Source organism: Polypterus senegalus, chromosome 9 (assembly GCF_016835505.1).
Source record: "Polypterus senegalus isolate Bchr_013 chromosome 9, ASM1683550v1, whole genome shotgun sequence".
In the NCBI taxonomy this organism is placed as follows: Eukaryota; Metazoa; Chordata; class Cladistia; order Polypteriformes; family Polypteridae; genus Polypterus; species Polypterus senegalus.
In genome coordinates, this window is record NC_053162.1 from 40,586,978 (window position 1) to 40,613,189 (window position 26,212).

The 26,212-nt window shown below is 38.0% G+C and overlaps 1 protein-coding gene across 1 annotated transcript in view; it reads right to left on the minus strand.

Annotated features, from left to right (window-relative positions):
- fhod1 (formin homology 2 domain containing 1) overlaps positions 1-26,212 on the minus strand; it is a 196,577-nt gene that overhangs the window by 83,935 nt on the left and 86,430 nt on the right. The window contains 5 exon segments of the mRNA XM_039762959.1: positions 306-400; positions 10,096-10,207; positions 18,547-18,641; positions 21,861-21,966; positions 22,502-22,569. Coding sequence (XP_039618893.1) covers positions 306-400; positions 10,096-10,207; positions 18,547-18,641; positions 21,861-21,966; positions 22,502-22,569 — 476 coding nt within the window.

The following is a 26,212-nucleotide window of genomic DNA, read 5'->3' on the forward strand; positions in this document are numbered from 1 at the left end:
TATTGGTAAAATAGCATTTTTTGTAGGACCTGCTAGGATCTTTTATCAAAGACTGAGATTATTTTGTGTGTATCTCATATACAAGTGTAACCAAGGCCTGGAGTTGACTAAGCACCAAGGAGCAACTTAAACGCATAATGGAATTTCTGTCATTGACAGATGAAGCTACAGTGAAGGTGATCTTCAAAACAGTGACAAAGCACTGCTTACAACTTGGAGTGATGAGGTATAAAATAAGCAGTTATCCTGTTCCTGGATTAAGCTAATATTAGTAACAATTTTTGTGAGACATCTGGTTATCATACCTTGTTGATCAGTGTCATTGTGAAAATAAGCAATTCACCATCAGCTCCATTCTTCTCGTCCAAAATTTCAATCAGGCAGGACCATGGTTTTGTGCCTTTAAAAAGAGAGGGAAGTAAAGAAACGCATAGGAAATATAGTAACTTGGTAACAAATATGTGACATACTAATCAAAGACATCTGTTATCACCCCTTTGCTGTGTAGCTTTGCCTTCTGTACTTACAGTATCAATTGGGAATCTCAGTTTCTTTTTTAATACATTAAGGTATTCCCTTTTTCCTACTGAACTGTGAAATGTTAATTTTGGAAAAGTTAACACTACTTTATATTAATTTTAACTGCAAAGTTATTGCTCATTGTGTGAAAAGCATTTATACCGATTATATAATGAGAGTCAATTCAAAAATTCTCCACCTCAATGCAAAACCTCATTATAAAATGATAATCACTGTATAACATCAACCATCTCTTCACATGCAAATTCCTCTTAACTTGGGCAAGTTTTTATTTTGTTGTTCTGCTTCAAAACTGAATTCTGGTATCTGTGGCTGGGAGCATAGATATATGCCATAGCTTGGTGTCTGCAATGCTGACTGGGCAAGTAGACTCCCAAACTGGAATATGTTTATTGCCAAATTTATACCTCTGACTTTTTCAAAATCCTTGTATTCAAAAATGAACTATGGGTTATTTGTGGCTATGTCAATGTACTGTTAATATCAAGATTGTGACCAGACTAAATTGGCACTAAAGACTATGTGTTGGTCTGGTTTTCTGTTAACTCAAAATATTACAGACTTGTCTTTCTTTCCTTCCATTTCCTTCATAATAAAAAAGATATTCTACCTATACAATGAGAAAACAAAAAACCCTGTAACAGTGAGCAATAGAATCTAAAAACATTTTAGGCAATAAAACATCAGCAGTTTTCCCCAGAAATGTTTAATATCACCAAGTACTCTGGCTAGTGGAAAAAGTAGGCTATGATGCAAACTGGCATATAGTATTAGGCTAATTTCATTGGAAACGGTATAAAACAAGGCTTCCTGAAAAAGCACATTCGAAAGCACACCAGATTATATAACTCTGGTGTCACACATCACAGTACAAAATTTTAAGGAGTAATCATTTTTAAAAATTGAAAGTTTTTGAAATGGTAGGCTTGGTCAGTTAATTTACAGAGTAACATAAGCTGGAAAGAGTACAGAATGAAGGATAAACAGCTGGCAAGATTGTGGCACCTAATGAACAGTAAGAACACAAAATAGATGGAAAGTAAGAATGTAACAAATTACTATGAGGTTCACAGTGACAGAACAACATTAGCTTGATGAATTGGTGAACAGTCAGTCTACTGAGCCCAAAATGTCCAATATGCATGACTTGAAAGAGTGCCAAACACTTCTCAAATGGTCAATAATTGCGTTTTTTCTCATCTCTTGAGTAAACATCATGGGGACCTTGAAAGCACATAGCAACAATAAAACAAAATAAAATGTTAAATGACAGATACAGACATCCTTTATTTGCTTGTTAATCTAATAGATTTGGATGTATACGTGAATATGTGAAACCTACTTGTAACCCAACCATTAAAATGCCAGGCCATATTTAAAAACATTATTTATTTTTCATTACACTGGGTTACAAGCTCCTGCTGAAAAGCCAAAGGTTTCCCCCGGGGACAAATTAGGTTAGGTCTTTCTATCTATTTAAAATACAGAATAATTTTCTATCTCTTTAAAATCCTGTTTAGATGACAAATTTAAGATTTTGCCTCATTTAAGGTAGGAATTGTAAACTTTAACAGAATGTGAAATTTCACAGATTAATATGTTCACCGGTGTCTACTGGTATACCTAGTGGTGTAGACTACTAAAACCCATGAGATTTGGCCTTAAAACCAGTGCTTATTTGGTAAACGTTTAATTTTTCATCACTCTCCACTCACTATACAAAATGTATTGCCGAATACTTAAAATACACATATCAGAAAACGGGCACAAGTTTAGTATGGTCATCTACACATATAAGTTTACCTTTACACAAAAATGAAAAATGTTAAAAAAGGGCCTTTCAAAAAATTAGGAGAAAAGGCAATATCTGAAATATAATATAGCTGGTTTCTAAAAGTTCACACAACTAAAGCACATCAACAAAAGGATGCAATGAGAAATGGTACACTAACAAAAAGATTCACATTCAAAGTATAACCATGGCTCTTGTGCCAGGCATTTACAATTAACGATTGACAGAATAAATGCAAAACAGTTTTCCCAATAGTATAGTAAGTGGACTACTTTTTTCATCTTCGGCAGTCACTTTAGAGAACACAGCAGGAATTTAAATGAAATGTATAAAATGGACAAAATAAGCAAAAACAACCAGAGATATCGATATAAAAATTCACCCAGCTTAATCGTCACCTGCAACAGTTAATGCCTATATACGGATGGGTTCTGCTTTTGGAGTTTTCACAAAGTATTACAGATGTAACGCTAGAAATTTCACAGTATGTTTTTCCTTTTATTTTACAGGGTTTTGTATTTTCTCCCCATTTGTGTCCAGCAGGGATGCCAAACTCAATTTTACTGAGAGATAAAAATATCACAATATATACCCAATGTAGGGCAGATTTAGAGGTAATGGGGCAAGTATAGACTAGATCAGGGCTCTATTTTACCAAAAAGGTCATTCATCTTACAGAGTGGACTCAAAGCCACAACAGCGACAAAATAATCACAACATCATAAACAAATCATGACAAGAGTAATTTTATAAAAAAAGGCCATTAGCAAGGTGAGTGTTGCAGAAGGTTCAGAAGGCCAAAAATTTAAAGACCCAGGGTTCACCAGTAGCTGTGGGGCTCCACAGTGTCTGGAGTTTAACAGTTGTTGGGTATCAAATGCCAGGATGTGTTAACTTTTGTAACTTTAAGATAATATATGCCTAACTAGGAGGTTTGCCACACTCTTTGCTAGAAAGCTTTGTAAAAGAAAGAACTTGGCTTGCATTTCTTCTGGCAAACCTGAATTTTTTCTAATCTAGCTACCAGGTGGGCAAACTAGCTCAACTTGCCGCCGGTCCCATTCTCAGATAATTAGATGGGGTTAGTGTCAGGAAGGGTACCGAGTTCTAACAGCCAAATGAAAAATGTAATGATTGAATCAATCCAATCCACTTTGGAAAATGCTAGGGCGTACCCCATAAGCAACGCACAGGGGCCTTGCCTGACCCCTGTGGAAAGTAAACGATGGCTACAAGGCCAAAGGAAGGCTTGGCAAAATAATTTAGTCCAGTAGAAGGAGAAGACGACAGGGGACTCTTAAAGATAAGAGTGAAACACTGAATATTGAGACAATGATTGGGAAAGAAAGAGTTGGGAGTTTTGATGGAAACAAGAAAAGTGGGAATGCCGTGTGTGTAGGAAACTGTATGGAAGAGAATTGTGAGGAGGCTTTAAGCTGCTGTACAGTGGAGCAAATGAGCAGGCAGAAATGGTATCGGTATAACAGTATCAAGTCAAGTCAAGTTGGGGAGCATGCACCAATACAGTGCGTTGCCACACCCATTACATGATGAAACAACTCAGGATCCTGGTTGGCAACCCCCCAGGCAGACACATCCCACCCTCTGGAAATGATCCTCCATCTTCCGCAGCCAGGTGTTACGTGGGCGATCCCTTGGACTGGTGCAACCATTCGGGTCCACAACAATGAGGGTCTTATGAGCCAGATTTACCCTCTGGAAAATGTGCCACATGGCCTTAGTGCCGTAATTGACTCTCTCTCACAATGCAAGTAATGTGCATTATTTGGTACTCCATAAGCAACCACTCATTCGACACAAACCAACACTACCCAAGGATTTTCTGGAAAGACACTGTACCAAAGAAATCCAGTCTTCGTCTCAGGTCACTGGATAACGTCCATGTCTCGCAACCATATAGCAAGACAGGAAGCACCAGGACTCTGAAGACTTGGACCTTAGTTCTTTTGCATAGATATCGGGAGCGCCACACACCCCTTTCCAGCGACCTCATGATTGAGCCCTTGCAGCTGTCCTTCTCAGTTCCCGGTACAGACCGGAGTTGCCATTGAGCCGTGTGCTACGACTCCTCTCGAGGATATCCAGGGTGCCCTGCAAGATGAAACGCCTCCTTCTGGGAACACGAGTAACACCAAAACAACCCTCAGCAACCTTCAGGGTCTTGTCACGGAAGTGTCGCCCACATCACATTAGGATCAACAGTTGTACCCAAATCTGCAAGTCCCTCAAACAAACTACATGCAAACTCATTAGAAACAGCCTGGTCTTGGAGTCTGGCCAAGTCCAGGCTCATTTTCCATTTTCCTAGTAGGTGGTAACCGGCTGGACCCAAGCTGGATCCTAAAAGTAGCAACAACAAGTCTGAGGTCAGAATTCACAAACTGGGCACTTCTGTAGACCCTGCAGTTTTGCAAGAGCCTCCAGCGTCTGCCCACGAGGATGTGATCGAACTCCTTCACCGCACCATCAGTACTGGAGTACCAAGTCCAGTGATGCAGTTCTGGGCCCTGGAACCAGGATCCAGCGATTGGCAGCCCCTGACCTTTTGCAAAGTCAAGGAACATGGAGCCACTTTCACCAAGGTCACCAGACCCATGGGGACAGAAGCAATCCTCATAGCCAGCCCTGTCTGTGCCAGTGGCTGCATTGAAGTCACCCATGACGAGAGGAGTGTCACCTCGTGGGCACCCCATCAACCACCGAGCGAAGCTGCAAATAAAATGTCTCCTTTGCAGAGACATCACTCACAGCGGTCTAAGCATACACTGAGACAACAGACAAGGCAACCAGGGAGTGCCGTAATCCAAGTCTCATAATATGCTCGTTTAAAGGAGTGACATCAGACACCATTGGAAGAAGCAGATCTGCTACAGCAGCAGCTACTCCATCCTGAGTAGGACAGCCATCAGTCCGACCAGACCAATAAAAGGTGTATTCACCCACAGAGATCTGGCCAGTCCCTGGTCTGCACACCTCAGAGAGTGCCGCCAATGAAATACGGAGTTTACGCAGCTCCTCCGACAGCAGAGGAAGAGGATCGTCTTGCCAGAGAGACAAAAAGTTCCATGCACTTACCCATATGGGCTGCCTCAAATTGGGTCCAGAGTGCTGCCGTGCAGCGGGTGAAGCCTTAGCACCACACCAGTTCCAATCCCCAACAGACCTGACCCCATTGGCTCTCCAACCGTTTTGACTCTTCTTGGGATGTGGCTCCAGAGGACTTTCCTCCATCCCTTTCATGATGGGAGGTTGCAGCAGAGCTACTCCCGCAGAGAGCAAAAAGGAGTCCTTTCTGTCTTCTCGGAGCTGTGTGAAGTTTTTTTTATGGTGGCTGGAGTGCTAATCCTGCCACCAACCCCCATGATTTCCCTGCAAGTTGGAGAACCGCTTGCAGGGCCAGATGCAGTTTAACATCATACCCAGGACATAGCAGTATCTAAAGATCTAAAAGAGAGTCTTCTCAGTGTGACTAGGTGGAGTAACTGGGATCAAGCTTGAAATTGGTAAGGCTGTAGTTAATGTTATTTGTGAATATGGTACTCAGTGGCTGTGAGAAAGAGGAGAAGGGTGTTTACTGGGTACAAATGGATAAATAGCTGAGAGCAGTACAAGAAAGAGAAAAGGTGATTGTTGGTAGTGATCTAAATGGGCATGTGGGAAAGAAATGGGGAAAGGGAGCAGATAACAGATTTTGCTGTAGCATCTGATTTTCTAACAATTAACACATTTCTCTCTATTATACAAGGGGGCTCCACCCCTGCTCGCTTCGCTCGCCAACCCCCGTGTTTAATTGTTTCAATTGCATTATTTGCACTTTTTCTTTAAAGCTTCATTAAAAACAATACCTTTTAGAGACACATTGTAACAATGCAACATATAACTGCCCGTGAGTGAATATTGTTTCTATTTCTCTAATAATCTGACCTTTTCTAATGTTTGTCCCTGTGATTTATTTATTGTCATAGCAAAAGCTATTCTCGCAGTAAACTGTAAACATTTTAATACAAATGGCATATCACGATCTCCTTTGGTGTCTAGTGTTATTCGCGGAATATATACATTACCTTTCCTGTCGCCTGTTAAAATTTGCATCACTTCTCCATGATCATAAATATACACCTGACCAAATTGTGTTTTCTTTGAAATTAAAATTTGTCGTTGCTTTAACTGTTGCGGGACCACAGATTCTCAAAGCGTATGGTCCATTATTGTGTGAGATTTAAACACACCTGGGGCCGAAAATAAAAGACAAAGAGAAGATGCCAAAGTAGAATGTTGTAAAGAATTAAAAAACGTTGGCGCAATACACACGCACAGCAGGTTAGAGATAAAGTACTAAAATTCGAAAGCCTCAAAAAAATGTTAGTAAAGATTGCATTAGCGCAAACAAATGGAAATTACTCGGTGAAATAACAGAACAGTGAAAAGAGATTGAATATATTGTTTGAATTTAAACTTTAAGCTGGAGACTTGTAGATCGTCTAATTCGTATTGCCATCAGGGAAAAGTATTGTTTCTTCCCAATGAAGAGGCATATCCGGGACAATTAAAAAATCTGTAGTTTGGTGAAAGCGAAATTCACATATGCAAGTGGCAGAGATGCGAAGTGGCTGGCACATAGCTCAGGCCGGGGGATTGGCGAGCAAAGCAAGCAGGTCACCCCCTAGTTTTTGAAAAGAAAGTAAATCAATTAATGAATTACAGTAGTGGAGGAAGAGACACAGACTTTCTAATGTGTAGAAAATTTCATTTGAAAGAGACACAGAATTGTAAGGTCATAAATGGGAAAAGTGTGTCAGTGTAGCATAAAGTGGTGGTGATGGAATGGGAGATCAGAATCTGCCGGAAAATAAAACCAGAGCAAGCAGCACAAGGATAATGTGGTTGAGATTAAAAGGGCATAGGAAAGCATTTAAGGAGAAATTTTTAAATAAAGTGCAATAATTTTAGCATATGGAGAAATGGTGGGAGAAGAATAAAGCTGTCTTAAGCAAAGTTGAATTAAGAATAGGTGAAGAGGTGGTGAATAGTATGACAGGAAGGAGCCCACCTGTGAACAATGAGACATGGAAAGGATGCGATAAAGGCTAAGAAGGAGGCAAAGAAAAAATGGTATCAGTCAGGAAAGAAGGAAGTTAATGAAATGCACAGGTAGACGAACAAGGAGGTAAAGTGGGTAGTGTCAAGAGCCAATGGACAACCTTTGGAGGAGGTATATAAAAGAGGGAGAGAGAATGATTTCTAGAATTGGAAAGACTAGGAACAAGGCTGGAAAGGATTTTAGTCAGACAACACAGATAGAAGATGAGTAAGGTGTGGTCTTAAATGAGCATGATAGGATCAAGAATAGATGGAAGAGGTACTCTGAAAACCTGCTGAATGCAGAAAATTCAAAAGGTAGCTTTTGGGGTGTGAAGTACCAAGAATAAGGAAGGAGGAAGTAAACGAAGTACTGAAAAAAATGGAAAGGCAACAGGACCAGATGAAATACCAGCAGAAGTGTGGAAGAGTTTGGGAGAAGAGTGAGTAGATGTGTTGTGGGATCTAATACAGAAGATCCAAGAACAGGAGAGAATATCAGAGGAATAAAGGAATAGTGTGATTGTACCCATTTGTAAGAAGGAGTGTGGAAACTATACAGGGAAAAAGCTGATGTCACACAATAAAAATATGGGAAAGAGTTATAGAGAGAAGGTTTAAAGAAGATACCATCATAGGGGAGTAATAGTTTGATTTTATGCCAGGGAGAGACACAACTGATGCAGCCTTTGCATTGTAGGAGCTTATAGAAAAGTATCAAGAAAAACAAAAGGATTGCTCATGATGTTCATTGATTTAGAGAAGGCTTATGATAGAGTGCAACGTCAAGAGGTCTAGAGTGCATGAGAGAGAAAGGAGTTCCAGAGAAGTATGTGAGGATTGTCCAGGATATGTATGAGGGAGTAAGGAGAAAGGCTTTTAGCAGTGTTGGGTTAACATACAGGATCCCAGTTAGAGTAGGTCTGCAGCAGGGATCTTATTTAAGACCTTACCTTTTTGATCTGGTTATGGCTGTGTTGAGTCATGGGATAACAGATCAATTCCTCTGGTGCATGCTTTTTGCTGATAAAATTGTGTTGTATAGCACCAGAAAAGATGAAGTGGAAAGGAAGTAGGAAGAAAGGAGAAGGGCTATGAAGGAAGAAAACTGAAGATAAATAGGAAGAAGACAGAATATAAGAAGTTTAATGATGATCATGATTCCGAATATAGCCAGCAGAGAAAGCTATTGAAAAAAAACAGTGGATAAATTTAAATATCTAGGATCAGTAGCAGCCCAAGATGGAAAATTAGATGCAGAGATAACCCTCAGGGATCAGTGTGGATGGAACAATTGGAAGTAGGCATCAGGGGTATGTGATTGAAGAATTAAGATGAAGGTTAAAAGGTAAGGGTTTTAAGATAGTCATAAGAACAACAATGATGTATGGAGCAGAGACATGGACAGTAAAGGAAGTGAAAGAGAAGAGGTTAGATGTGGCAGAAATGAGAATATTGAGATGGATGTGTGGAGTTACAAAAAAGGACAGAATAAAAAATTAGATGATCAGAGATACAACAAAAGTGGCAGAGATGTCTAAGAAAGCACAGAAAAGTAGGTTGAAGTGGTATGAACATGTAATGAGGGGAAAGTACAGAGGAAGAGAAAGTGAAAGGGGCCAAAGTGGAGGTGAATGGATAAAGTAAAAAAAGATCTAAAGGAAAAGAGATTGATTGGCAAGGAGGTACAGGACCAAGCTGTATAGAAAAGGATGATCAAGCACATCGACTCCACATAGAAGTGGGAAAAGATCAAGAGGAGGAAGAAGAGTTCAAGAATGCTTTCTCACAGACTTCTAAAAAACAAATATGAAACAAAATGCAAGAATGTAATAAAAAGGAAAGGAAATGCAAGTAATCTAACATAGTTATGATCATAACAACAACAACAAGTAGTGATTACATATACACACACATATTTAAAATATTTCTTAAGTATGCTATTTATACAAGTTCAAACACTGAATACTAATACTGCATGCATTTTTCCTGTGCACGTTAATCACCATCCCTTTTCTCAATGTGGCCTCAGAAAACAGCAACACCATTCAAATTAGGATACAATGTACCTATAATTTATTTAAATAGTGACATTGGTCTACATTTGGAACAATGACACTAAATCTTGCATGTCTACATTACTTGTCTCAATCGGTTTTCATCGTATCTGTCCTTGTGTACTCATAGTGCAATATTAACTGTTGTATGAATTTCTACCCAGATTTAAATTTCAATCAAAAAGTACAATGACATGAAGTTTAGTTAGGTCACATATCAAACAAGAAAAATATATGGGAACTGATGTATATAAAGAGCTGTAATTAAGAACACTATTATAGGTGCAAGGTTCAACATATCCTTTATAGAGGCACAAGTAACATTGCATGTACACTAACAATCTATATAGCAAAAAGTACCCAAATCCTAAGAAAGATGCCCCAAATAAATATATGATATTAGACAACTTGTTAAATAAGCTGAATGATTTATGAATATTATATAAAAATAAAGAGACAAAATTTAAAATAAAACATACTTGGTTAACCAAGAAAGTAATACATTAGGATGCACTAAACATCTGCATGTTGGGGTAAAAGATTTCAGAACTCAGTAACATAGATCTTACAGCATTTATGGTCAATGACCTATGAGAAAACACTTACCTCTCTGCTCATCCACAGTGCTCACAGCCTGTATGAAGAGCTGAGCATTGCTTTCAGTGTATTCCACAAACACAATTAGAAGTTTGAGTGCAGTTTTCACAACAAGTCGGGACTGATGACAGGAGAGAGACAGAGAGAAAGAGAGAGTGAGGGGAGGTGGAGAAACAGAACACACAATGAATAATTCCCCAAACTGGGAATAACGCCAAGCGTGAAATGAATATTCATAACCTTTCTTTTCCAGCAGGTGTCATTAAAGTACCACAAGAGGCCAGCTCAAGTTATGTTTTTTTTTCCACAAAAAAATAGCCAGATTTTGTTAAGACTTTTATGGGTTACACCATCTGCACTAAAATACTATATCAGACATGGCAGTTTCCGGACAGTAAATTAGTTTTCATTTGAAGAAATATCATGTCATTTGTTTATATTATATACACACACATATACACATAATATTATATATATATATATATAAATAATAAATGTAAAATTGTATAAACCACAGTACAAGTATGGCAGTTATGTCTCACATCATGAAGACCTTTGAGAGACTGGTCCTGGACTATGCAAGTCCTCTTGTGGTAGACCACCTGGACCCACTGCAGTTAGCCTATCAGACTTGCGGCTTATTCTTAGACAAAGCTGGCAGCTCAGGGAGAATTGTGTTTTTTTTTTTTTTTTTAAATGTTTACAGTGCCTTCAATACCATCCAGCTATTCTTGTTAAGGAGTAAACTAAAAAGATATGCAGGTGGATCAGCAAATGGTGTCCTGGATAATGAACTGTCTGACAGGCAGACCACAGTCTGTGAGACTCAAGGACTGTTTCAGATACTGATGTGAGCAACACTGGAGTACCACAAGGAATAGTCCTCTCTCCTTTTCTATTTACTCTCTTCACCTCAGACTATAAATAGAACATCAGTTCACGTCACTTGCAGAAATTCACAGATGATTCAGCACTTATGGGGTGTATAATGGAGATGAAACAGAGCATAGGAATCTGGGGGAGAACTTTTTTCCAAGAAGAATTGTCTGCATCTTAACCAAGGAACTAGTTACTAACTAAAACTGCACCAAAGAGCCTCTATGTTCAGTCACTATTCAAGGAGTGGATGTACCCTTCAATGTGTCCTTTTGGGGGTGCACGTTAATGACAGGTTGGAATGGTCTCCGAACACAGAGGAACTGTATAAAAAGGGCAGAGCAGGTTCTTTTTCTTTAGGAGACTTCATTCCTTTTCAAATCAAATAGCCTTTTATTGTCAACTATCCAACCCGTGGCGTACCATACGCCGCATAATCAGGCGTATGGTACAGGGAGAAAATTAACATTTGAAAAATCGGTAATGTAATAAATCAGCAAGAAAAGCAACATTGTAACAATGCACGGAACGAACCAACACACAATCGTCCGTGACTGAAAACTGGCGGACCGTCCTTGCACTTTCTCCTGCCAGACGGAGGGATGGGGGTGCATGGCGCGGAGTCTGGAATGGGAGGAGAGGAGAAGGACATCCATGCAGCTCCGTCCGTCATGCTAGTCTGCCGATTTCTCGTTCAGTATGCACTGCCTGCTCATGTGCCCACCTCCAACTCGTCACTTGAGTCTTAGACTTTACACAGTCCAGATGTACCTGTGACTGACGTAGACTTTTCATTGCTCTGTGCGGTTTTGGCTGCTTTTCTATATATAATCCACCAAGACACCTGACCACGGTAGTAGCGAGGTGGGAGGGGGGTGTGTACAAAGGGTTGGGACTCAACCAGTGGGAGCATATGAGTCGCACTTAGTGGGAATTCCACGGTTTGCAGCCCGAATGGGGTTCAACGGCTTACCCACGCTGGGTAGACACACAGTCAATGTCATGCATAATTATTTATTGAATGCTAAACACTTCTGGAAAGACACGGATGTCTAAAACGGGTTGGTGTGAGAATACAACAGTAAGCGAATGAAAAGATGGAACTGTGGAGAGAGCAAAATACAACACAATAGTGAACCCGTGGCATCACAAACAGCGCATAATTATTTATTGATGGTTGAACACTTCTGGAAAGACACAGTTGCCTAAAAGGGAGGGTTGAGGATACAACAGAAAGTGAATGAAAAGATGGAACTCTAGACCTTTCATTGCTCTGTGAGGTTTTGGCTGCCTTTCTATATATAACCCACCAAGACACCCGACCACAGTAGTAGCGAGATGGGAGAGGGGTGTGAACAAAGTGCAGGAGCATCTAAGAAGATGCAGGTTTGTTGCGGATGCGAATTGCTGTATGTAGCGTGTAAAACAGTTTGCTATGGTGCACGTGGTCGTGCATCGTAACGAAAACTCGGTTTTTAAAGACTGCTTACTTCATTGTGTTTTAACCTCAGTTGTAAAGGAATGTTTTAAGGACCCCATGGGATACCCCTCAGTTTTGGCTGCTTTTCTATATATAATCCGCCAAGATACCCAACCACGGTAGGAGGGGGGTGTGCACAAAGGGTAGGGACGTAATGAGTGGGAGCGTATGAGTCACACTTAGTGGGAATTCCACGGCTTGCAGCCCGAATGGGGTTCAACGGCTTACCCACGCCCCTCTCCGCTGGGTAGACAAACGGTCAATCTCATGCATAATTACTTGTTGAATGCTAAACACTTCTGGAAAGACACGGATGTCTAAAACGGGTTGGTGTGAGAATACAACAGTAAGTGAATGAAAAGATGGAACTCTGAAGAGAGCAAAATACAACACAATTGTGAACCCGCGGCATAACAAACGCTGCATGGCTCAGATGTGCATGTGGACTCTTACCACAGAAGAAAGTGACTAACTGGGTGGTCGGTGAGTTTTTGCGTCCGGGCAAATGGGCAGGCAGTGTGAATGCCTAGAGAGCGAGTGTAGACGCTGGCCGGTGAAAAAGTACTGTTGGTGGACAGGGAAACATCTTCCGTGTTCCTGCAACAGCATCTAAGACGACGCATGTTTGTCGCGGATGAGAATTGCTGTATGTAGCGTGTAAAACAGTTTGCTATGGTGCACGTGGTCGTGCGTCGTAACCGAAAACTCGGTTTTTAAAGACTGCTTACTTCATTGTGCTTTAACTTCAATTGTAAAGGATTGTTTTAAGGATCCCATGGGATACCCCTCGCAAACCGTTTCACACGCTGCACATGGCGATTCACCTCCGCAAGAAACATGCCTCTATGAACAGTCAACGTAGCTCGGAGGTGCATGACATGCACATGACATTAACCTGACCTGCACTGCATGTGGCCTCTACGACAGACGAATATAAAATGACGCCATTTTTTCTGTGTCCTCGCGTCCGAGTTGGTGGGCATGGCCCTGCGAGTTGTCGTTGTATCCAATGGTTTTGGAGTTGGTGGGCGTGGCTTCTTCCTGCGTGCGCCATAGGTGTCTCACTTGTTGGCGGCGTAGTGAATCCACGCCCCCTCTGCCGTGCTTTTCATTGTTGTCTTGCCTTAGTGAATTTTATATATATATATATATATATATATATATATATATATATATATATATATATATATATATATATATATATATATATATATATATATATATATATATATATATATATATATATATATATATATATATATATATATGTATATACACCCTATATGTACAGAACATATAGAAGAATCGAAATACTTTAATGTGAGAAGTGACATCCTTCACATCTTCTACTACTCTGTGATGGCCAGTGTGATTTCCTACGCTGTGGTGTGCTGGGCTGGTAACATTACTGAAAGAGAGGACCACCGTATCTACAAGTTAATTAAAAGGGCAAGCTCAGTTATAGGATGTAATCTGGAACCACTAGAGGTAGTAGCAAAGGAGAGAATTAAAGTAAAACTAAGTGCCATTATGAATAATTCTGTACGTCCTCTCTGACACATTAACACAGAGTACTTTTAGCGTGTCAAGAAACACTACTGGGGCTTCTTCATACTAACAGCAATATGTCTGCATAATGCCTCACTGTGACTGACCCCCAAGTAAGACGTTTTCTTTCTTTTGAATGGTCTTCCTTTACATAGTAATTATAGTGTGTGTTCATTTATTTTTTATTTATCTGCCTATTTATTTATTTAAAGAGCTTCTGTGAAAAGCCAAATATCCCCCTGGGGACAAATAAAGTTCTATCTAATCAAACAGACAATACTACATTCTAAGCTTTATGTTTCTTATTAACTTAAATTAAAATATTCCCATATACACTAAGACATCAAATAACACAATGGCCTGGCCTCAGTATAGAACAGTGTTAATTCTTGCCAAACTTTAAAAGCTTTGGACCATACTGTGCTTCTTAAAGAAAACCTAGTTTTATGTAACCATTCACTTTCCAATTCAGTTATGAGTGTAGGTTAGAATTTGTCCAACTAAGCAATGCTTAATAACTTTTTTATTGCATAACATTGCCCCATCTGATGTTACTCAAAATAATGCTATATAAAAAAGGTTTTGAACTTTTGTTCTAACACAACTTTTTTCAAATGTGTGCCCTTTAGACAATGAAAAATAATTCAGGGAAGTCCTTTAGAACCAAATTATTTTTGATAAATATTCATTTTAAATGCAAGAATATACATGACCAGTCAAACGTTTTAGAACACCTCAGTTTTTCCAGTTTTTCTTCCAATGAAATCAGTTGAAATGTAATGAATTGCCTAAAATGGTGAAAATGTAAGCAGTAAACTACCAGAGGTTTAAAGTTTAGGTTAGCAAAAATTGAGAAAATAAAGAAATATCAGAATATTACAAATGGGTCTTCTTCAGGGAACAATTTATAGATTACAACCTACAGATGTTCTCCAGCAATTAAAGTAAATTAAGCCTTGTAAGTTGAAGAAAACAATTTGTACACTTGTCCCAACTTCTGCTGATTGCATAAAAACCCTCTATCTTAAAGCAGAGTTGGAACAGACTGTGTTACTATACCTTCTGAAGTACAGTACCACTTGGGCAATATTCCAGTGATAATGGCACGAAAACTGCAATTAAAGTAAATTGCGACTATCACATTAGCTGGTGACTCTTGGAAACTTGCCTTCTGAATAGTTTGTGACTTTCAGTCCACCAAATATCTGTAAATAATAACTTATAATCTCTAATAATAATAATAATAATAATAATAATAATAACAACAACAACAACAACCTCTAACAGAGGTTCTTCCAGTTTCTAATTTCCTTTGGATTTTTTTTTTTTTGTAATTTCTCTAAATAAAAGGCTTACACTTCTAAGGATAATAAAGCTCAGTCTCTTTACATTTGTTAACTGTTGTTTTCTTGCCATTATCACTTGAATTTACAACGTTCTACAGTGTAATATTGTCCAAATAGTACTTTGGAGAGTGTAGTAACATAGTCTATTCAAACTCTGCTTTAAAGACAGGCAAAAGGTTTTTTAAGTAATCAACAAAAGTTGGGACAGCTGTGCAAATTGTTTTTCTTCCACTTACAAGGCTTAATTTACTTTAATTGCTGCAGAACATCTGTAGGTTGTAACATATTAGTTCTTCTCTGAAGAAGGCCCATTTGTAATATTCTGATACTTCCTTTTTCAGTTCTTGCTAACCTAAACTTTAAAATTAAGCCTCTTGCAGTTTAGTACTTACCTTTTCTCCATTTTAGGTCATTCATTGCATTTCAACAGATTACATTTGAAGAAAAACTGAAAAAATGGAGTTGTTCTAAAACTTTTGATCAGTAGTGCAATAAACATTTAAAACATTTATAAAAAAATGAAAGGACAAGCTTTCAGTAGTCTTATTTTAATACAACTGTTTTTGCATAAGGAAAAAAAATTGTGCAGTTCAGCACTCCACTTTTTTGATGCCACAGCTTTTCTTTGTAGAATGCTGTGTTTTCAATGAGCGTTCAGGATAACTATTTTGATCAACACCTATAGCTCATGCATTTCCCTGCCATAGTATGTGCTACACCATAACACATACTTAAACAGTCTATCTTTGGTCAGGTGGGAGTCTAATATTCAAAAATGTTTGTTAACCTTTGCTCTGTTTGGGACATGTTTAAAAAAAAATAAATAAAAAAAACCTTCACTGAATGACTTTGTATCAGCAAAATTCCATTCTAATTGAAATGTTCCATTCCCGTTGCTATAATCATCTAGGTGAGCACTCTCTTAAATAAAATGTTTAAGGCTAGAAACACTGCTTATATCTTCATCAGTACTACACAGTATAGTATAAATACTGATAAAAGATAATTTGGGCATGTTCTGCTAAACAGCTTCTAACTTGCACACAGTAAAATGAATCAGTTACTGGACTATTTATTATATTTGAAGTGCAGTTGCTTATATAAAAGATCTCTACAAGTCCACATACCAAATGACGGCATGAATTAAATAATATAATAGGAATATATGATTAATTCCGCCTTAAAAAGTCCATCACTGTATAGTTATCATATTTTAAGCAAATCATATTCCATTGGATTACTGGTAAACTGGGTATAGTTAGTGATGACAGGAGTGTGGAGCATAGTATTCTGAATAGAGTTTGTGCAGGATTTCCTTTTCAAGGTTGATCACTTTGGTGTAGTTTCATTACCTTCTTTCTTCCACTGGTTCATATATAGTCTTACAGTATTCCTTAAATATGTTACTTATTTTTTTATGTTTAATAACTTTACTTCAGGCTGCATTGTTAACCTCTACAAATTTTCCTAGGTTTCTCTTCTACTGAAAATATTTATTTTTAATATCAATCTTTTTATTGTAGAGACCAGCACTGGGTGATCTTCTGTAATTATAATCAATTTCAGTAATTTAGCTCCAACGCTCTTCTAGGTTGCAGTTTAATTTGTTTTATGAAGTGTGTGAAATGATTTGTCCTCTCAATGTATGTATTAAGGACTTCCCAGCTTAATCACAGATATGTTTGGAGATAACATTTTCATAAAAATTAACTAAATGTATTAAGAAATGAATCTTGTAAAATATATTTCTTAGTATTAACGGGTTGAGATGCCAAATAAGGATTACGTTACTGAAGTTAGAACTTTTGAGATCCAAAATAAGAGAAGCCTGATCAAAGATAACAATGATAATTATTAATTAATGATAATTAATTAATGATAATCTTATTTTTAAGATTTAAGTAAGGGCAGTAGGTTATTATCAATAAAGTATTAATCAGTTTTAATTTACTTTAATGCACTAACAAAAATGGATTATCTCATACATGTATGGGGAAACTTTCATGTATCTGAAAGTTTGTAATCCTTGATTAAATTATGCAGTTTTAGATACTGCCATTAAATGTGTTGCTGACCTAAATAAAACGAGGCTTAATATACAATTACATATCCTGTCATTAAAGCTTATGAGAACACCAATTGTGAATTAATGTTAGATTATTAAAAGTAGGTACTTTGGAGAACCATAAATAGGGGGTGACTGTTTACTATCATTTTAAGTCTGGCTGCACACAAAAGGCAAAACAATCCAGGTAGAATTTCAGGGTATGCCTTTAAAAAGTGTAGTAATCAATTAGCAGACATCGTCAGTGACATCTTTAATGTTCGCTGAGAGAATGTGTGGTCCTCACCTTCTGAAACAGAACATCAATTAACTGTGTGCCTAAGAAAATAGAGAGAGTGGCACTCACTCCAAAGTGATTCCAAGGGCTATAAGAGACTAGTGCGAGGACACATTAAACAGAATATTCTAGATAGTCCTTATCACCTCCAGTTTGCATATTGTTATGCCTGGTTTTCAGAGGATGCCATGTATCTTGCACTTCATATCATCCTGACACATCTGGATAATCAAAAAATGTTTTACAAGCCATTTTATATTCTACAACTCAACATTTAGCACTGTTGTATCAGAAAAACTGACCACTACAGTAAATGCCTCAATTAGGACTTAGCACTAACCTCTGCAAAAAAGTTTGGACTTCATTACCAATAGACATCATGTGTCAATAGGCAACATTACATCCTTCACACTGACCTTCAACACATCTACTCCACAGGGTTATACTAAGCTCTGCTCCTTATTCACCTATGACTGTGTGGCAAGAACAACTCAAACTCTAACATTATATTTGCATAATTTGCTGATGAGACAACAAGGTCACCCTTAATGTCAGCAAAACCATGAAGCCATTCATAGAATTTAGGAAGCAGAAAATAGACCACACTTCCATCAGTAACTGGAGAGGAAGCTTTATATTTCTTGCACAGACTATAACTGATAAACTGAACTGAATAGAGCAGAAAAAAACATTAACTTTGTTGATTGTGTTTAGGATAAGCCATTCAGGCAAAACAATTTTCACTGGTCACTTGTATAATGACTTGGTTGTATTGATATAAAAATACGATTAAATAGGTTTCAGTAAAGTTAGCACTCTACAAGCAAGTCCTATTCCAAACTATCAAGTCTTAAAATCCAACACTTACCAAACTGCCAGTTAGTGTATACAACCACTGGACTGTTTCAGGGTGATGGATAACACCATTCATTCCATCCACAAAAAGCATTATCTGGCTGAGTGCTGGTGATGCAAATGGAGGGACACCGTGAAAGAGAGAAAAAAAAAAAAAAATCAGTACACAAAACAGTTCTGCTAGTTATTACCTAACATTTGTTATAAGGTGGCAGTTTTGTTATTTGTTTATTTTTTTTTATAAATTATTATTGGTTTCATATTTTGCCAGTTATAAAGTAAAAGAAGTCCAGAGCAGCACAGACCCTCTATGGCTGAATAACATAGCATGTATACCTAATATAAGGGTATTGACAACACTTCAATTTTATTTACTTTCACTAATTCACCTCTTATTTAAATGCTAAACAGCTAAAGCTGTAATGCATTACTGCAATTCCTGTTTAAGCTCGAGGTCATATCTTCTTGAAAATACCTACTTTAGATTTTCATTAGGCCAAGGTTCCCTAAAACCAGTGGAGCTGTCAAATGATGCAGTTCCCTAAAGGACAGACACTGTTATATCAATCACCTATTGATTTCGACATGAAAAGATTTTAAGCCATGCATTATAATTTGTCTGAAGTTGATATGGCTCCTCTCGTGGTACATACCAAAACAAGATTATAATGACCCCATAAAGCTATACAAGTAACTTTACACTTGAATTAAAAAGTTGAACACTGGAAGAGTAAATGATTGAATATCTTTCCCCTAATTAAAAAAAAAAAAACCTTACTAACTACATTTTCTTCTATACTAATCAACAAGTTACTGCTGTACCATCATAATTCTAAAACAGTGGGTAGTTACCTTTAATGTCCCGTAACATTATTTTGGAAAGTGGGTATTCTCAGGTTTTGGTAGGGTCTATTAAATAAATGCAGCTATGCCTTAAATCACCTAGAATATTCCCATAAGGCTTCCTCCAGCTTTGTGTGCCTCAGAGACAAACTAATAGACCACCCTATTATATTAAAGAAAAATATGACAGCATTGTTTAAATCTTCCAGGCATAGCAAAAATAAATAAATAAAAGGGATACTTAATAAAGTATACAGTGGTTTATTTTAATCAGTTTGTTTCTGCAAGAAAGGTATGAGTCTTTTTATATAAATGACTAGCTATGTTACCCTGCTTCACACGGCATATTTAAGACAACGGGACTCTGTTATAGTGCCATCAGTAACTGGATATATCAGAAGCATTATGTATCTAAGTACAGTACTTTTCTCTATACAATATTTCTAGTTTTTTTTTTTTTTTTTTTAAATGTTACTAGGTCACTGGAGCTGCTTTCTCTTCAACGACCTACATACAGAGTAAAAAACATTCCTGTTGTTGATCAGTTTCTGTTTTTGTTAGCAACTAACCTTGGCTTTAGTTGATGATAATTCCAAACACAATTTTACAGGAAACTATTTCTTTCAAAATGAAACAGTAACTAATTAGGATTAAAGGGATTTTTGGGTATACATATAATTTCTCCAGTAGCACATCCTGTAAAAATATTAGCATCAATCAGACAATCAAATAGTTTGATCTGTAATCTTGTATCAGATACAGAACATCTCTAGGTTGTAACCTATTAGTTCTTCCATGAAGAAGGCCCATTTGTAATATCCTAAAATTTCTTTTTTTCAATTTTTGGTAACCTAAACTTTAAGTTTAAACTTCTGACAGTTTACTGCTTACCTTTTCATCATTTTAGGTCATTCATTGCATTTCAACTGTTTACATTTGAAGAACAACTGAAAAAAACTGAGGTGTTCTAAACCTTTTGATCAGAATTGTAATAAACTCCCTGAACTGAATTTCAAATAATTAAACATGAAGTAAAAATGGAGGTGTTGTAAAACATTTGGCTGGTAATTATGTGTGCAGTGTTTACTCCCTTCTCTGTTCTGCCCATTGGGGACCCCTTAACTGAGCTGTGCTAACATTTAAAAAGTGACCAAGGGACAGAATCATTCCCAGCTTGTTTTGTACCTTAGGATGCCACTTCCTCCTCTACTTCTCTCTTCTTCTATTTTCGTTCCTGACAAAGAAACACCGCTGCTTACAGCCACAGTGTCTTGAACCCACACTTGAGTCTTATAGCATGCTTGCTAACCATATTTTACTTGTTTCACCAAACTCTTCACCTTCATTTCACACCTCATTCTCCATCGCAAAAGTCATTCATTTCTTTTTTCTGTCCAGGAGACCTCCCCTTTTCACTTATCTTTTCATCCTATTGGTCAATGTCACTGTTTATGTACCCTGCCTACCACCTTCATTTACATAAACCAGCAAGAGACAAACAACTGGCTGTTACAGTTTCTTTCTGGGCTTTACCCCAGTGCTAAGTCAAAAAAAAAAGGACAAGACAAAATAGCATAGCCTACTCACTACAGTATTTTTATTGACAAATAAAAAAAACATGGCAGGATCTAATCAATAGCATTTTAGAATAAGCTTTCATTTCGGGGAAAAGGGTACCCTTCTATAGAGTAGCTATGGTTGCTGGTTCCCCTCTTTTTCTTGGGTGGGGGTCAAATTTTGCTTTGATTTGTTAAATTTGTCTTGGCTGTATAGAATGTTATCTGTTTATAATTAAAATCTATTATAATATTAAAAAACACTAATCAGCTAATTTTCTTTTTTCTATGATGTCACAAAATTTCAATCAAATCGGTCAAACCATTTCGACCAAAATCTTTTGCTGATGATTGACTGATTGAGTGAGTCGACTTTGCATTTTAAATGGATAGATTCAAAAGTGACAATTTAAAAATAAACGTAGACTTTTTAATATAACTCAATCAGATCCATCCATCCATTATCCAACCCGCTATATCCCAACCACAGGGTCACGGGGGTTTGCTGGAACCAGTCCCAGCCAACATAGAGCGCAAGGCAGGAAACAAACCCCAGGCAGGGCGCACACACACCCACACACCAAGCACACACTAGGGGCAATTTAGAATCACCAGTGCACCTAACCTGCATGTCTTTGGACTGTGGGAGGAAACCAGAGTACCCTGAGGAAACCCATGCAGACATGGGGGGAACATGCAAACTCCACGCAGGGTGGACCCGGGAAGCGAACCCGAGTCTCCTAACTGCGTAACTTAAACACAAATGTATGTAAATTTAAAATCTGAATCTTACCAATACTACATTAACCTACACATAGGGTAAAGGTTAATATAGTAGGCTTTAGTAATACTGGGAAGACAAAAGATGAAATGTCTCTTAAAACGCACACAAACATATTCAAATAGTCATTTCAGTAGCAGAACCCACCTCTCAAAATGTAATTCTGGTAGTTCTGATCTGCCTCAGCACCCACTTTAATGAGACAAGCGAGACCCTCAGAGCTGACAAACTCCGGGACAAGATCCTTATCGTCCTACAAAAAAAGAAAACACTCATGAGTTGTGGTGCCTTTCACATTCTATTGCAAGGGCTGCAATGGGCAAATGATCTATAAGCTCTGGCAAAAATATCTTTGACCAGAAAAAAAAAAAAATTTAATTCTATATTAATATAACATTTCAAGTATATACAATTTCTCCAGCAATAACACCAAACCAAGCCAGATTCTGCACGCACATTCCACTTCCTTAAATGAATTACTGTACAATGTTACTTACAAAAGTTAAGTCAGAAGACTTCAGTTTTTCATGCATTTTCTTTAAGAGTAACACCTACCAGACGCCTTTCACAGATACTGTAATAATTCTAAAATCTTTACATCATAAGAATTACTCTTATCTTCTCACTATCAGGATGTTTATCCACCTTCTGCTTCTACTTAGGACAAGAGGTTCTATAATGTTCTAAAAAGCTTGTTCTGATGGAGAATTGCATTTCAGTAGCTGCCCTGGTTAATTATATCATTTAATTGAGCAGGTACCATTGGAAAGCACAAAAGTAACACCCACCTGAAACAACTGTTTAAGGGAGAATAGAGAGCGGCGGAGTTCAGGCCCATTTGAGTTATACAGCTTTTCTGAAACAAAAAAATAAATATATAATGTACACTATTATTTACTCTTGTAGGTAGCAATTTTGACAACATATTACAAATATAGTAGATTGAAACGAAGGACCAGTTTGACACAGACAAGAAGAGATGACAGTAGCACTAACAGAAACAACTGAGCCCTAAATGTCTGCCTGCTGTCTTCATCAAATAAAAAGCAAATCATTTTACAATAATAAAAACAGTAATAGCTTTAACCATAGTGTATGTCAAGTATCCCTTTTGATTGAGTACATTGTCCTGTACACTCAGGTGGCACAATACAGTCCAGTTGCAGGTGTGGAGTAACTTAAAGTGAACTTGTTGAAAACATCATTGACAATATTTAACTAAACTGTTAAAACTGGGCAAGACTCAAACAGACATTTATAAAAAAAAAAAAAATAATAATAGGAAAATGTTTGAGTTTTCAACAAACTTATTAAAACTGCCCAACATTCTACAGGGTGAAAATTACTCCATGTTCCTTGACCTTACAAAGGTCAGGGGTTGTGGATCGCTGGATCCTGGTTCCAACGCCCTGAGCCGCATCGTTGGACTTGATTCTCCAATTCTGGTGGTGTACAACGGGAGATCGAATGCATCCTCATGGGCAGACGCTGGACCCCCCTTTTCACTCCAAGATCAGGCTGTTTCTAATGAGTTTGCATGCAGTTTGTGTGATGAACCTGAAGACTTAGGTGCAACTGACAACCCAAATGTGATGTGGGAAAGCTTTCATGACAAGACCCTTAAGGTTGCAGAGGATTGCATTGATGTTGCTGGAGAGGGGTTTCAGTGCAAGGCTTGATGGCAACTCCGGTCTGTACTGGGAACCGAGAAGGACTGCTGCAAGGGCTCCAAGGGCAGAGAAGAAGGTGTTTGTTAAAGGAATATGTGAGCAAATGATGCAGCATCTATGATTTAGGGACCCACATCCTTTTAACAGAGGAATCAAAGGATTATGTACATCCAAATTGGTTCATCAGAGAGTTGCAGTCAGGGTGGGTGATTGAACTGTTCTTATGGATTATGCTGTAGTTGTGAGCCACTGGCCTGGCTACTTTGAGCAACTATTTAAAGCTGGTCCCCCGGGTAGGACACTGGATATCTCTGGGTCCATGATTCTTCAGATTGATCCTCCAATTCACTGTAAACCACCCAGTCTCACTGTGGTTGCACAGGTGGTGAAGCAGATGAAGTTCAGGAAGGCTGCAAGGATCTATGGTATCTGGGGTGAAATTATCCAGGCTGGTGGTAAGGCTATCCTCTTGATATTGCAAGCAATCTCTGTTTCCATTTGGAAGATGAGCATCATCCAAAATTAACTGAGAAAAGGGACTGGTCATCCCTATCTGGAAAGGGAAGAGTGATTGCCTGGATTGCGGCAACTAAAGGGTCATAAACTGCTCTCTGTGCCGGTTATGGTCCTTGCTAGGGTCTACCAGCAACCGGAGCAGTTTGGTTTTACGCCTAAGGTCTACCATCAACCTCATCCTGGCACTGATGGTTCTAATTGAGTGCAAAAGTGAATACTGACAGTTTCTTTGTAGCCTCTGTAATGTGTTCGACTCAGTTGATCAAGCTGCCCTGGGGGATATCTTGAGACTTTGCAGGATCCCCCTGAAGTCGTTGGATATAATAGCCATCATGTACACTTTTACTGTGAGTGCTTTGCAGAGTAAAAGGCAGAACCTCTGCATTTTTCCCAGCTGATTTTGTGGTTCTTTGCGGTGCATGCATGGACTGGGTGTTCGTCAGGGTCGTGGGGTCCAGCAACTGCAGGGCATCTGTTGGTGAAGAAAGATTAAGTGATCTTGACTTTGTCAACAATCCTGTGATCTTCATGGTGTCAACAGAAGCTCTGATTGGGGCTGTCCTTCATGTTTTGATATATGGTTGCGAGACATGGATGCTATCCAGTAACCTGAGACGAAGACTGGACTCCTTTGCTACTGAGTCTCTTTGAAGAATCCTTGGATACCGCTGGTTTGACTTTGTGTTGAATTAGTGGTTGCTCATGGAGTCCTGAATGAGGCATATTACCTGCACTGGAAGGAAGTGTCAGATATGGCAGTATGGCCATGTGACACAAAGCTCAAAGAGGCTTTTTTTTTTGTCAATTACTCACTATGTCTTTCCTAACTTTAAAACAGCATCCATCATGAATGTATGGAATAAGATGGGCGATTTACTGGCTGTTGGCTAAAAGGCCTCCACTGCTTCCCCCCCATATCTCAAATAGCATTATCTAGCTTTCCAACTCTTCTTTTACCTCCAAGGGACCATTGCATTACCCCACCCCAAATACATATTTTATCATGGTGTACAAAACCATAAAAATAAAACTGGAACAAAAAATGGCGAGTAAAAAGTACTGCAGGACAGATATAAACATAACATACATTTTTATGCTTCTAAGACTTTTCTCCAGATACTTCATTATTTTTTATATCCCAAATGTGTATGAAAATCTCAGGTGTTATTTTAAAATGACTTGATCAATGAGCACATGGGGGGTCCAGACTAGATTAGGGTAAATGGCACAGTTACATACATGTTACAACGTTTTTATTTTAAAAAAGAGCCTCAGTTTATCAGAAATCAGATTGTGACAATATATCTAAACATACATTGATAGTATACTATATTATATAAAACACATACATTCCCATACATAAATGTACACATACACACATTCATTTATATATTCTTCCTTACCATAACCAGTACCAGGTTTGTCTAATTTAGGCCACTCTGGCAGCACTGCGCACAAGACAAGAATAGCTATGCTATTTTCATGCACTACATAAGAAAGAATGTCATAAGGTAAGGTTTCTGCACTTGGCAAGGGAGTGTTGAGCTGTACTGTAGTTTGGACTGTTAATCTATACCAGTTTGCATTCACGTCTTGTTTCTAGACTCATGTAGTCCTTTGGTTTCAATGTAAAGGACACTACAAGCACTAAAGAAGTTTAAAAAATAAAACTAAACCACAGACAGTATTTGCATGTTGTATTCTTAATGGTTCTGAAATATATACAGGTATGCTATGCTCACCTGTTTCAATAAATGATGATTGTCACGTCTGCTACACTGTTGATGTTACAGGTTGTATTTTCGTCTGGTAAGAACTATGTTGACAGGAAATTCTATTCTCATGGGAGATTATACAGACAGTAGAAATAAACGTTTCAGCCTTCACCGTTACAGGAAATGACAAGCAGCAAAATTTTTAGTTCTTAAAAGGCAAAAAACTGTCCTAAAATACTTTGATGTGTATTGCTAAACAGAAAGAATTATATTCAAGGTCGAAGCTGAAAGATTGAAAAATTTAAATATCAATAAGTTATAATTCCTCACAAAATATCTGTGGATAGTTAAAGACAACAGTGAAAGGACAGCACATCTGCTAGTGCAACACATTGAAGGACATAAAATGTTTGAGCCAATGGCAACAATCTAGGATCTAGCACCCAGGCCACGTGACTTGAGGAGTAACAGACAAAAAGTGTGCCAAACAAAGTCAACTCCCAAACAGGCTGCTAATTTAGTAATTTTTCTCCCTAACAGAATAATAAATTATTTAATGCTATATATCATTGTAATTTACAAATCTACCAAGTGAAGC